At 38.5% G+C, this 12,351-nt stretch overlaps 1 protein-coding gene across 1 annotated transcript in view; it reads left to right on the top strand.

Moving 5' to 3' along the window:
* The first annotated feature begins 6,355 nt into the window (after positions 1–6,355).
* mctp1a (multiple C2 domains, transmembrane 1a) overlaps positions 6,356–12,351 on the top strand; it is a 201,687-nt gene continuing 195,691 nt past the window's right edge. Inside the window, exon 1 of the mRNA XM_036599193.1 lies at positions 6,356–7,572. Within this exon, the coding sequence (XP_036455086.1) occupies positions 7,054–7,572 (519 nt within the window). The 5' untranslated portion in view covers positions 6,356–7,053. The remainder of the gene's footprint in view (positions 7,573–12,351) is intronic.

Below are 12,351 nucleotides of genomic sequence, written 5' to 3'. Positions count from 1 at the left end.
ACATTCTAAGACTTCACAGTAACTGAATAGGGACATAGAGCTTATATAGTGACAAACAATGAGTAACCGCTGGACACAGATGACCAGGAAATGTAGATGTACATGGTCTAAGGCAATCTACTCCTTTATTAGTTAACCTCCTTTATCTAGGTAACATTCAGAGGTCTTGGGAACCACACTAGATAGACAGAATGTTCAATTCTGTTCAATTTGTGACTAAACCCTGAGGACCTCCTTAAACTGCATCAGCCATTGATTAGCTGCCTCTGTGTGCTGAGTCAAGCTGATGATCACTTCAGATTACAAGTTCATTCAATAATGGCAAAATCAAATAACCCAAAGGTCATTGTTTAAGTACGGGTCACTGCCATAGCATTAAAGCCAAAGACAAACTCTTTGATTTGGAAGTTTCATTAACAGCACTCTACATGATGAGAGTATTTCCCCTTATATGCTGTTTATGGTGCTGGATAATGTAAAGGTATGACTTATAGGTTTATCCTAGAACCAGATTTCAAAGCCAAGACCTATTTAGGGACATATATTTTTAAGAGTGTACTTATTTTGGTGCAGCATTTTGATGCTTTACAGTCATGTGCAAATGTTTGGGTGCCCCAGTCAAATGACATGTTTCGTTGACTTTCTGAGTAAAATGCACAGATGCTGTTTATTTGCTGGATTTAACATATTAAGAAAAAATCTACATCATGAATTGTGGCCTGTGTAAAACATATGGAACATTTTCCATTTTGTTTTCTATCATTTTCCAATATGTTAAACTCAGCATATAAATAGATATTATGCACTAAGATTTGCAGAAAAAAAATGTCTAATAGAAGTTTTTTCCCTGTGGAGGATGTGTTAACTTATTTACACTTAGAAACTCAAAAAAATTGTAACTTATTAAACATTTTTGTGTACAGCTGTACAACAGAAGCATAATAATAACTGCATCAAATACTGTATGTTGAAATATGGCTCTAGAGGGTAGAATATCAGTCTAATCTCTAAAGAAATGCTTTAGCCAAAATATAGTTGAAAAAACAATTAGCTAGTTATGAATGTGCCATAGAATGTTCACTGTAAAAAGAAAGAAAGAAAAGCAAGAACATCACTGAACTGGCTTGTGGTTTGTGGCAACATTCTAAGTAGTGAATTCAGCTGCTCTGAGGGGCACCCAATGCTGACACAGGTGTTCAACTGAGCACGCACTGCTTGGATCTCCATAGAAAAATACTGCCAATAGGATGGGGCATGTGTAAAGCCAGTGAGCACTGGGTTGTAGATCAGTGAAACAGCATTCTCTGGAGTGATGGAACTCCATCCAGCACCTTTGGAATGAGCAAACTCTTTATAAATGCCCTTGATTTTAGAAGAAATATTGGATAAGAAGGTGTCTACAAAGTTTTAGACATATAATGTATGAGTAGTGAAGTTTATAAAAGTCCCCCATGTTCTATGAGGTTTGCTTGAGCTATATTAGCTCAATATAGTTTATTACGAGGACTCGGGGCAGCCATACTGTTGCTGTACAATCAAAATGTACCTTTAAAGAGACAGAGTCTGTAGACCTACTGTTCAGAATCAGGTTGGAAATGCTGTAAGGCTCTTTCCTCAGGCAGGCCTTCACCTTTTGGCATCAGGACTTTCTGTGAATAACAAAGATCTTTCAGGACTGTATTACTGCTACACTTGCACATGCTTTATAACTTTAAGCCAGACTTTTGTGTGATAAAGACCTTTCCACAAGAAAAACTTTGTATCTGGAGCCAAATACTCTTCTAAAGTGAACAAAGCTGTCAAAGCAACAGGCTTGCCTCTACTCAAACTGAATACAAGATTTCATCTCAGCCAGTACAGTAAAGTTCTTTGAAAATACTTAAGAAATTAGTTGTATTTTGACACTGATCATCAGTACTCACTTGCAGATTGGCTTTCTGTCGTCTGGTGAGTGAATTGTATGTCTGTTGTTTAGATCGATCTCTTAGCTACTGCACTAAGTGCTTTGTGGGTGTGTCTGTATACTTGACAACCGGACAATATTTGACATGTTTCCATCTGGACCCTTCATTTCAGATACTTTGAATTTAATTTGAGCTCACTATAGAGTACACTTACAGTAAATCACCTTACAAATGGCTTAAAAGTAAGAGGGAAACAACATAAGCAATGGATTATTCCATTGACCTCACGTCCAGCACCCCTCATACAAAAATTACAAATCCTGAAAATGACAATGTTCATTAAAGTTGCTGTTTTTCTTGATCCATTGATCTACAACCATAATCGTGGTCTCTTTTGAAAGCTAACACTTTAAAGTTTGCTGTCCAGTTGTTAGAATCACTATAAAGTTTACTGAGGCAGAGCAACCGAAGGTTAAACAGAGTAGAAGTAGATTGCTTGCACCTACATTTTTTATGAAAATAGCTGTCTATGCAAGTCGTGAATGTAGTATATGGATGTAAAAACACAATCAACATCAAAATTAAAAGGTTATTGAGCTAAAAATGAGTTTTCTGTATAGTTTTTTCTGATTATATGTTTTTGTGTGTGTGTTTGTTTTTTTTTAAATACATCTGAAGATTCCAAATGAACCCTCAGTTTTAGGCTGATAAAAGGATTCAGATTATTCCAAATGTAATTTAATGTCTGTATGAAATTCTAAGTCTACTTTGGTCTATATGTTCTCTAAGCTTCTTTCAAAATGATTTAAACCATGTATCACATTAAATTCAGTCATTTGGTCACTACTGATTTTAACAAAACAATGGAATAAATTCTATTTTAATGGTGAATAAAAGCATGGCAATTGCATGAGTTCTCAAATGAGTACTGTCAGATGTTTATTCAGGGCATTTCATCCTAAATTTACATCATTAAGTTAATAATACCATTATAACAGTATAAAAACATACTAAAGTTGAATTATTGGACACCAGCAGGTTAATGACTCAACACTAGATGTTCTAATACACTGTGAATGAGTAGAGAAATGTCTAAGCTCTGAAATCTTAGCTGACTAATTTCTAACGTGTTGATGAATGCTCTTATGTCTACCAGCACCTTATTCCCTGTAGAACGTTTTCACTTCAACTCCTGAATATTACACAACACACAGTTTGCACCTCGCACCTCAGTTTCATGTGGGAGTGGTAATAGTCTCTTTAGGGAAATTAACTCAACTCCCTTTTGAATTGTTTCTTACTAAGTGTGCCTACAAATGACATCATTTCCACATAATTTAATGCTTTACTCTCTGAATGGGCTTTTTTGTTTCTTTTTACTGCATCCATTATTTCTTGCTGGTATGATGAGAAGTGTTTGTACTGTTAGAGTGGATTGCCCTGGATTTGACTCTTTTGTAGGATCAATTGAGTGGACACTTAGCGTAAATCCCACACATAGTGGAACAGCTTCCAAATCAATCTAATCTTCTCATGATCCAAGTAATCCCAGACACATTCAGTGATATTGAGGTCTGGACTCTGAGGGTGCAGTCCAATCTAACAATACCAGAAACTTCTTTGATTTGTACATTTTCTTTTCTTTTCTTTTCTTTTCTTTTCTTTTCTTTTCTTTTCTTTTCTCAGTAATGGCTTTTTGACAGCTACACATTCTTTCAGACCCATAGTGTTCAGTTGTCTTCTCACAGTGGAAAGATAGGCAGGAACACCTGTGACTTTGTTTCAGATCTGAGGCAGAAAGGGAGGTTGATTTTCCTTTCTGCCTCTAATATTTTTTGAGTTTTGGAAACTCCAGTTTTTTTCACTTTTTTTTTTTTTTACCTTTCATTCCCCTTCTTTACGTAAGTGGATTATTTTCCATATAATCTCCTCTGAAATATCTCCTGAAACATGATTGATTGTACATAATGTCTGTTTCCACTGGAAATTAAATAACTAAAGGGTAGCCTCTGACTTTTGCACAGTACTGTAAATACACACAAAATTAACATCTAAGCATGTTGAGAATTCCATTTTGAGGAAGTAGTAGAGATATTTTTCAACAGATCTCTGTCTGCTGTGTCTGTAGCATAAAGTGGATTACCATAATAATTTTGACACATTTTGGTGTACTTAGTAAAAAGAACCTTTCCATTCGAAACCCCTGTGTATTGGCTTCTATTACAATAGGTGCAGGTACATTTTTCATCCATCAAGGTACACACAATGTAAATGTACCTTCAAAGGTACAACATTGTTTTTTGATGTCCAATTTGCACCTTAAATAAGTACATATTTGTATCTTTTCATAATCTAATGTTTAAATCGGAACAATGAAATAAGAAGCCTGGAGACGAGACGGGTTGTATGGAGCTAATACAACTTAGAAAATATGATTTCAATGGATTATGGTACAATTATGTTCCCTGGCTAAAGGTACTGAGATGAACCCTTGAGGGTACCACCCCAGTGACAGTTTAGTACCTTTATTTCTGAGAGTGTAAAAATGTGGTTAGAGTTTGCTTCAAGGTTTCTGTTCTTTTCTAAGTACTTTTTACAGTTCATGGAAGCAGATAATGACTGTATAGATAACAATAGATGACAATAATAATCGTATTTAAAAAACAACATGTGAGTACAGGTTATGGAATATAACCTTTTTTATTAGAACGGAGAGACAGAGAGAGAAACAGAGAGAGGATGCAGTCAGCTCCCCTTGATTTGCTCCTTCCCTTACAAGCACTTCAATTATCCACTTGTCCATTTTGGTGATTAACAAAGGGCATAACCTAGACCACCTTCAGTTTAGACTACTGCTGTTTTTCAGAGTTATTGATTCCAGAGGAACATTTTGGTTATTAGTGGGCACACCCATGACATGACAGAGGGGTTTCCACTGGTTTACTCTATTAACAAAACGTGTTGTCATAATTTATCCTCACATACAAAGGTTGTGTCAGGATATAATTATCTGTATGTCCCATATGTATTACATACATAAAAGTATCTGTATGTAATCACTATATGTTCAGTATGTATGTAATTATCTATTTCAATATGACCCATATGTATTATATTTTTGAAAATATCTACATGCACCATCTGCTGTATGAATTATGTATATGTAAGTAGCTACATATAATAATAATGTCCTACATATATAATGTATATGTAATTACATATCGTCGTTGTTGGGCAAAAACCTTGAATTTGTTTTTTGTTTGTCATTTTTTTAACATGTATGTATTTAACATTTTTGTATGTATTTAACATACAAAGGGTATTTTTGACCCTTGTCTGTGTTCAAATTTGTTTTCTTTTGATCCAAAATTACTTGTAAAACATCTTGTTACTCTAACCTCCATTACAAGTTAAAATGTTTTTCCTTCTCCTGTAATGTTAGCATGTTAGAGATGTGTTTTTTCCTGACAGCAACAATATATGTAATTATAATGTCACATACGTGTTATATAATATGTTATAATAATGACTCATATTGATTATATGTAATAGTAATATCACCCACAATCGCTGTTGTCAGAACAAAACCTCATATCTCCAAAATGGTAACTTTACAGGAGAAGGAAAAAACATACTTTACTTTTAATGTAAGTCAATGGAACCAGACCTATTTCCAGTGACTCATTAGGCCTTTTCTTTTAGTCCATTTATCATGAAATTTACAGGCAAAATATGGTTCTTCATGGGTTCTTTAGTAAAGAAAATGGTTCCATAAAGAACCATAAACACTCATAGAACCTTTTGCATGAATAAAGCGTTCTTCTACTGCTACAAGCTTGACATCGTAACAACAGAGGAACCCTTCTGGGTGCTATATAGAATCCTTTTCAAAAAGGATCTATATAGAACCATCTAGAGCACATTCTGAAGAAGACTTTCACAATGCAAAGAACCCTTTAATCATACAAAGGGTTCTTTGAGTGTTCATGGTTCTTTATAGAACCATTTTCTTTACTAAAGAACCCTTAAAGAACCACCTTTTTAATAGTGTATATATAATAACAATATTCCCTATATATCCCCTACACAAAATATGGCTCTTCAATGGTTCTTTAGGAAAGGGAATGGTTGTTTGGAACCATGAGTTCTATATAGAACCATTTTATGCTTAAATGGTTCTTTGCATGCTGAAATAGTTCTATGTTTCTGAATAGAACCATTAGTAAAGAACCCTTGATGAGCCATCTTTTTAAGAGTGTACAGGCAATAATAATAATAATAATAATAATAATAATAACAATGGTAATGTCCCATATGTATGATATGTATGAATTACACATTTTTTTGGGGCCTAAGCCTAAACTTAAACCCAGTAACCAACAAATGAACACGTTTGTACGTTGTTTGAAAACAACCTCCCCTACTACACACACACACACGCACACACACACACACACACACACACACACACACTCCTCTCCCCCTTCTAATACCAACATTCGATCAAGAACTTCCACAAGATAATGACGCACGCTGTCCAGCAGGGGGCGTCTCACGGTGACATGATTGTGCACTTGAACTTTTCTGTCTCGTTTTGGTCGTTAAAACTCATGGGTGGGCGCGCGTCAGCGTGGACGACAGGACGAGGATGAGCACGAAGATAGGGATGAGGACGAGGGCGAAGATGAAGGGGAGCGCACCGCTGCTGAAGTCACTTTCTGCCCCACGTCCATTCACCAGGCGTAAGCGGAGCGTCCTGTAAAGTCCGAGTCTGAGCTCAGCAATTAGGATTTTACTACAAGCGAGGCTCCACAGAATCAGATCCGCGGTGTGCGGTGAACCTCTTTAAGATTTCATTAGGTCGAGCACGCGCCTGTGCTGGGTTTCGTAAGTGCCTCGCTCCGTCTTTTCCTCACCCTTATTTTGGTTTGCCTTGCACTGATGGCAGTCATTACGCGCGTACTGTAGCCAGCCAGGCTCACGCGCAGTTGCCTCCTTTTATATATATATATCAGCTAATGACTGAAGAGTCTTTCCCCCTGGGTGCTGAGAGGGTCTCTGAACTGGGATATTGAGCCCGCAGTGTGTGTGCGTGTGTGCCCCTCTCCGCTCCTTCAGCAGCAGACTGGCGGGTTGCTGCTCGGGCACTATGGAGAAACCCAAGGATGAGAGTAGCAGCAGCAGCGGCGGCGGCGCTAAAGGGCAAGAGGCGACATCCTACCAGCGGAGGATGTGGAGGAATTTCCAGGAGAAGACCAAGCCGTTTCTGAGCCCCAAGCTGGGCTCGGAGAGACGCGGCGCGGACGGTGGTGGTGGTGGTGGTGGTAAGAAAGAGACAGGGTTGTGGATGTTCAAGCGGAAAAAGAAACAGGCGCTGGACCGGATCATCTCGTCCTCTCAGCCCAACCTGAGCGCCTCTCCTCCGCCCTCTCTGGCTGCTATAGCCGAGCCGGGCTCCAGCACCGGGCCGGTTGGAGCTAGCGGAGCTGCGGCTAACAAACCCGAGCTTTCTGTTTCAGCTCAAGGCAGCCCGCAGCTCACTGTAGCCCACCTGGCTCTGTCCCAGCAGCAGAAGAGCTCGTCCTTGGGCTCGGCGTGCTTCGAGAAACTAGTGGTCGAGTCTGCAGCGTCCAGTGAGGATGAGCTGGGGAAAAACGCCAGCGATTCGGTGAGTGAGGATTGTTCCAGTCTGACTTTGTATTGAGGGATGCTGGTTTAGGCTGATTCAGGTGTGCGAGGATGTTTCTTTAGAGAAAGTTACCTCTAAAATGACCCCATATGGGCCGTTCCTGCAAGTTACAACATAATAGCTCAAACAGTGTGGACAGTTAGGCTGTTGAGCTCGGACATGTGGAGTAAAGGCTTGTCTCAGAGATTCAGAGGAGCACTGGGAGCTCGCAGTTTAGGTGTTTAGTTAACAAATGAATAGCAGCTAACGGTTGGTGTTAGTTATATTGTATGTGTAGTGTATTCAGGATTCAGGATGTTCATGGTAGCTTCTCTCTTCCTAGTTTATTAACCTAGATGTATGAGTCTGCTTTTTTACCTCAGAAAAGTGCCCCATAGAAGTCATTTGACGGTTGAGCTTGGGGCGATGAAGCTTGTTTGGAGTTTAGAACAGATACAGTATCTTAGCTTCTGTCATCCTAGTTTATTAGATTGGGTATGGTCTATTTTAAAATCTGCTTTTTTGGAGAAAATTACCTCAGAAAAGTGCCCCATGTAGGTCATTTTGCTGTTGAGCTTGGGGCTATGGAGCTTGTCCCGAGTTCAGTATTGATACAGTATTTTAGTCTCTCTCGTCCTAGTTTATTAGGCTATGGTGTATGAGTCTGTAACCTCAGAAAATGACCTTAGAAAAGTGCCCCATAAAGGTAATTTGGCACTCAATAGCTTGGGGCTATTGAGCTTGCCCCATGTTTAGAAACCCTAAAACATAGTTATTGCAATTTAGATGCTTAGTTAACAAATGAATAGCAGATAACCGCTGCTGTTAGTTATGCTGCAGTACATGTTATAGTTTGTGTAGTGTACATAGATCAGCCAAAACATTAAAACCTTGTTTTTTTTTAAAAAAAACATTAATCCTTGTATCTTCACTCCCTGTCCATTTTATCAGCTCCATTTACCCTATAAGTGCACTTTGTGGTTCTACAATTAAGACTGTAGTCCATCTGTTTCTCTGTATACTTTTTAAGCCCTTTTCACTCTGTTCTTCAATGGACAGTTGGACAGGTACACCACAGAGCTGGTATTATTTGGGTGGTGGGTCAGTTCAGTACTGCAGTGACACTGACATGGTGGTGGTGTGTTTGTGTGCGTTGTGCTAGTACAAGTGGATTATTTTAAACACTGTGTCTGCTTTATTAGACACTTCTACCCTGTAGTCAAATGTAACTCACCTTTTGCTGCATCAGTGGTCACAGGAAGTTGCAAACAGGATGCTGGTGGCTAGATATTTTTGGTTGGTGGACTGTTCTCAGTCCAGCAGTGATACTGAGGTGTTTAAAAACTTCACAAGCACTGCTGTGTCTGGTCCACTGCTACCAGCACAACACACGCTAACACACCAACAGTGTCACTGCATTGCTGAAAACAGTCCATCACCCAAATAATACCTGCTCTGTGGTGGTCCTGACCATTGCAGAACAGGATAAAAGGGGGCCACACAAAGAATACAGAGAAACAGATTAACTATAGTCTGTAATTGTAGAACTACAAAGTGCATCTATATGGTAAGTGAAGCTGATAAAATGGACAGTGAGTGTAGATACAAGGAGGTGGTTTTAACATATGGCTGATCAATGTACAACATAGATGCAGTTTATGGTGGGCAGCTTCTCTCTCACCAGCTAATCAGATTGGTTCTGGTGTATGAGTCTGTTTTTTGGAGAAAGGTACCTCAGAAAAGTAATACGTGCTACGACATATCATGTCAAACAGTCAGAATAGTTTGACTATGTAGCCAGTCTTGAGTTTCAAAGGCTCACTGAAAGATTAAAAATCTTGCAGCTTAAATGCTTGGTTAACAAAATAAACAACAGCTAACAGCAGATGTAAGGTATGCTGCAGTACAGAGGTTCTCAACCATTTCTACCTCAAGGCCCACCTGTTTATCGCTAGAAAGCAGGAAGGCCCACAAGAAGACAAAACTCAATGTTTTTGCTTAAAAATGTCATTTTGGGGAAATTTTCAACGCAGTGATATGTGAGGGCCTACTTTTGTAATATGTGATGTGTATCAGTGAACATGAAATATCAGCAAAATACTGGTGCGAGTGGACAACTGAAAAGTCAGGTCTTTCTAAAGACAAAGAGCACAAAAAATTGACAAAGCTGCTTTTCTGCACTGTTATTGCTGAACTTGTATTAATGTTGTTAACTAACTGAAAACATGTATATTTCTTTTTTCATGTTAAGTCAATTGTTTTTTCACTGATTTTTATGACAAAGTTCCATCACAGGCCCATTTGGACCACTGGCCCCCCTCAGTGTAGGTCCAAGGACCACCAAGGGGTGCTTCGTGGCCCACTGGTGGTCCTCGCCCAGTGGTGGAGAAACCCTGCTATAGTACATACTATGATGTATATAGAATATAATATAGATAGGATTTGTTGAAGGCAGATTCTCTGAAGATACAGTTTATTGAGGGCAGATTCCCTCATAATGGTTCTGGTATGCAAGGTTTTATTTTTTGAGAACATTACCTCAGAAAAATGCTCCATAAATTATAATTCCCACAATCTGCAACATGTCGGTTGGCATAGTTTGATAACATTTGGGAGAGTTCGCTATAGAGCTTGTCTAGCAGTTGATATAGTTATGCTGTAGTTCTCCTCTGGTCCTGGAGGACTGGATTTCTGCACAATTTGGTGACTTTTGTGTTCAGACACACCTGATTCAACAATTCAGCTCGTTAGTTAATTGCCAGGTTTAGTTGGAGTGTTAGAGCAGGGAAAACACCTAACTGCGCTGAGTCCGGCCCTTGGTTCCCCACCCTTGCTACAGTTCATATTAAAGACTGTATGGTGTAATGTATGGTATTTTGTATAGCGTAGATAGTTTGTTGATGGCAGCTTGTTTATTGAATTGGTTCTGATGACTGATTCACTTTTTAGAGAAAGTCACCTCAGGAAAGTGAACCATATATGTAATTCCCATATTCATATGAATCCCCATAGCATGTTAAACAGGTTGGATTGTTAAGCTATACAGTTTGGAGCTGAGAAGCATGTTTTGAGTTTTGAGGGCCACTGAAAACTTTTACAGTTCTTGCAGTTTAGATGCAACAAAATTCAAAGCAGACAGCGTCAGATGTAAGTTATGCTATAGTCAGTGCTATAGTATGTTTAGTATAGATACAGTTTGTTGAAAGCAGTTTCTCTCTTGCTGGTTTGTTAGGTTGGTTCTGGTGAATAAGTCTGGGTTTTTTGGAGGAAGTTAACTCTGAAAAGTGCATATGGGTCCTATAACCTGCAACATATGTCTAACAGTTTGGAAAATTTGCCTGTTGAGGCTTAAGCTAAACACTTACTACCACACCTCATCACTGTTTATTCACGATTTCTACACGTTCTCTTCACTCTGAGCCACTTGCTGAAATAAGCTACTAGATAAGTATAGTGATTCATCCTAAGTAGTTAGAATCAGTAGCTTGAAGTCTTTTTCTTAGATTGAGATTTTTGTATGAGCTTTGATGTGTGTAATGTGTGTGGTGCTACGCTGATGTGGTTACTGACAGACTTGAGCAAAAAAAAACAAAAAACACTGGCAAAGGTCCAAATGACTTCTTCTTACCCAACGCAGCTTACTCCCACTTAGGGACTGGTTATGGAATACTGTAAAATTTCAGATTACAGTTATGTAAGATTTGAAACAAATGGTGCTATTAAAGTGCATTTTTCCCTTTCATACAGTAGTTCTTCGTTTAAAAACATATAATGAGGGCCACATAGATATTGTTAACACTGCATACAATCTTATAGTCGTCATGACTGACCTTTCTGTATTAATGCCTTTGGGAAAACTAGACCCTTCAATTACAGACCTTGACAGGATGATCTTTCTGCATTGTGTTCTCTCTCTGAGTTTCCGTCAGCCTCTTAGCACCCGTGGGCTTAGTCGTTATCACCCCGAAGGTGTTAACTCTAAGCTTTTATCTTTGTTAAATGACAAAGGCCTGTTCCTCTGTGTAGTATGTATTATTGCACTTAAACTCAGCAGCCATGAAATGGAATCATAGAAAAGAACTTAAAGGTTCTCCTCTGGTTATAAGGATGCTGTCAGGTTGTATAAGTAAATAAATGTTTGCAGTGTGTTTATAATCCGTCAGAAATAGCTTTATATCCTTACTGCCCCTCATGACCCTCCCCAAACAAAGACTCCAAACCACAGGATGACTTTTGCTCAAGTATAATATAAAATAGCTGGCGAATTCAAGATGCTAAACAGGTTATTGTGTGCATATTTTATTAACCATCTAATATTTGCTCCCATTAAATCATAAACAAAGGAAATGGAAAAATGAACATTTTTGCTCATAGCACAATGATGCTGCTGAAGATCAGGATTTTTCAGGAAAACCACTTAGGGCAGTTAAGTTGTTTACAAGTTCCTGTTATATTACTTTGTGAAACAGTTAGCACACCCTGATAGTTATTTAGGTGATGATTGAACAGGAAGAGAACATAGTAGAATAATTTTCACAAGATGACTGTTTGCTTGCTGTAACTCATAAGTATGAAATTTAATAATCTTGACTGTTTGTGAGATTGGACATTCTGAAGAGCCTGGTGTATTTAGAGTGAGATAATTTGTGTTTTGCAACAAATGACAGCATGATAGTTGTCACTGTGGTCACATTAAAACAGCATTAGCAGCTGCTAAAATGTGAATATGCTTCTGTATCCGACAGGATATAATTCACAAAAGTAAATATTCAGTTCAGT

The sequence above is a fragment of the Colossoma macropomum genome, unplaced genomic scaffold (genome assembly GCF_904425465.1).
Source record: "Colossoma macropomum unplaced genomic scaffold, Colossoma_macropomum, whole genome shotgun sequence".
In the NCBI taxonomy this organism is placed as follows: Eukaryota; Metazoa; Chordata; class Actinopteri; order Characiformes; family Serrasalmidae; genus Colossoma; species Colossoma macropomum.
The sequence above is the reverse complement of the archived record's forward strand: the minus strand, read 5'-3'. Positions and strand labels throughout refer to the sequence as shown.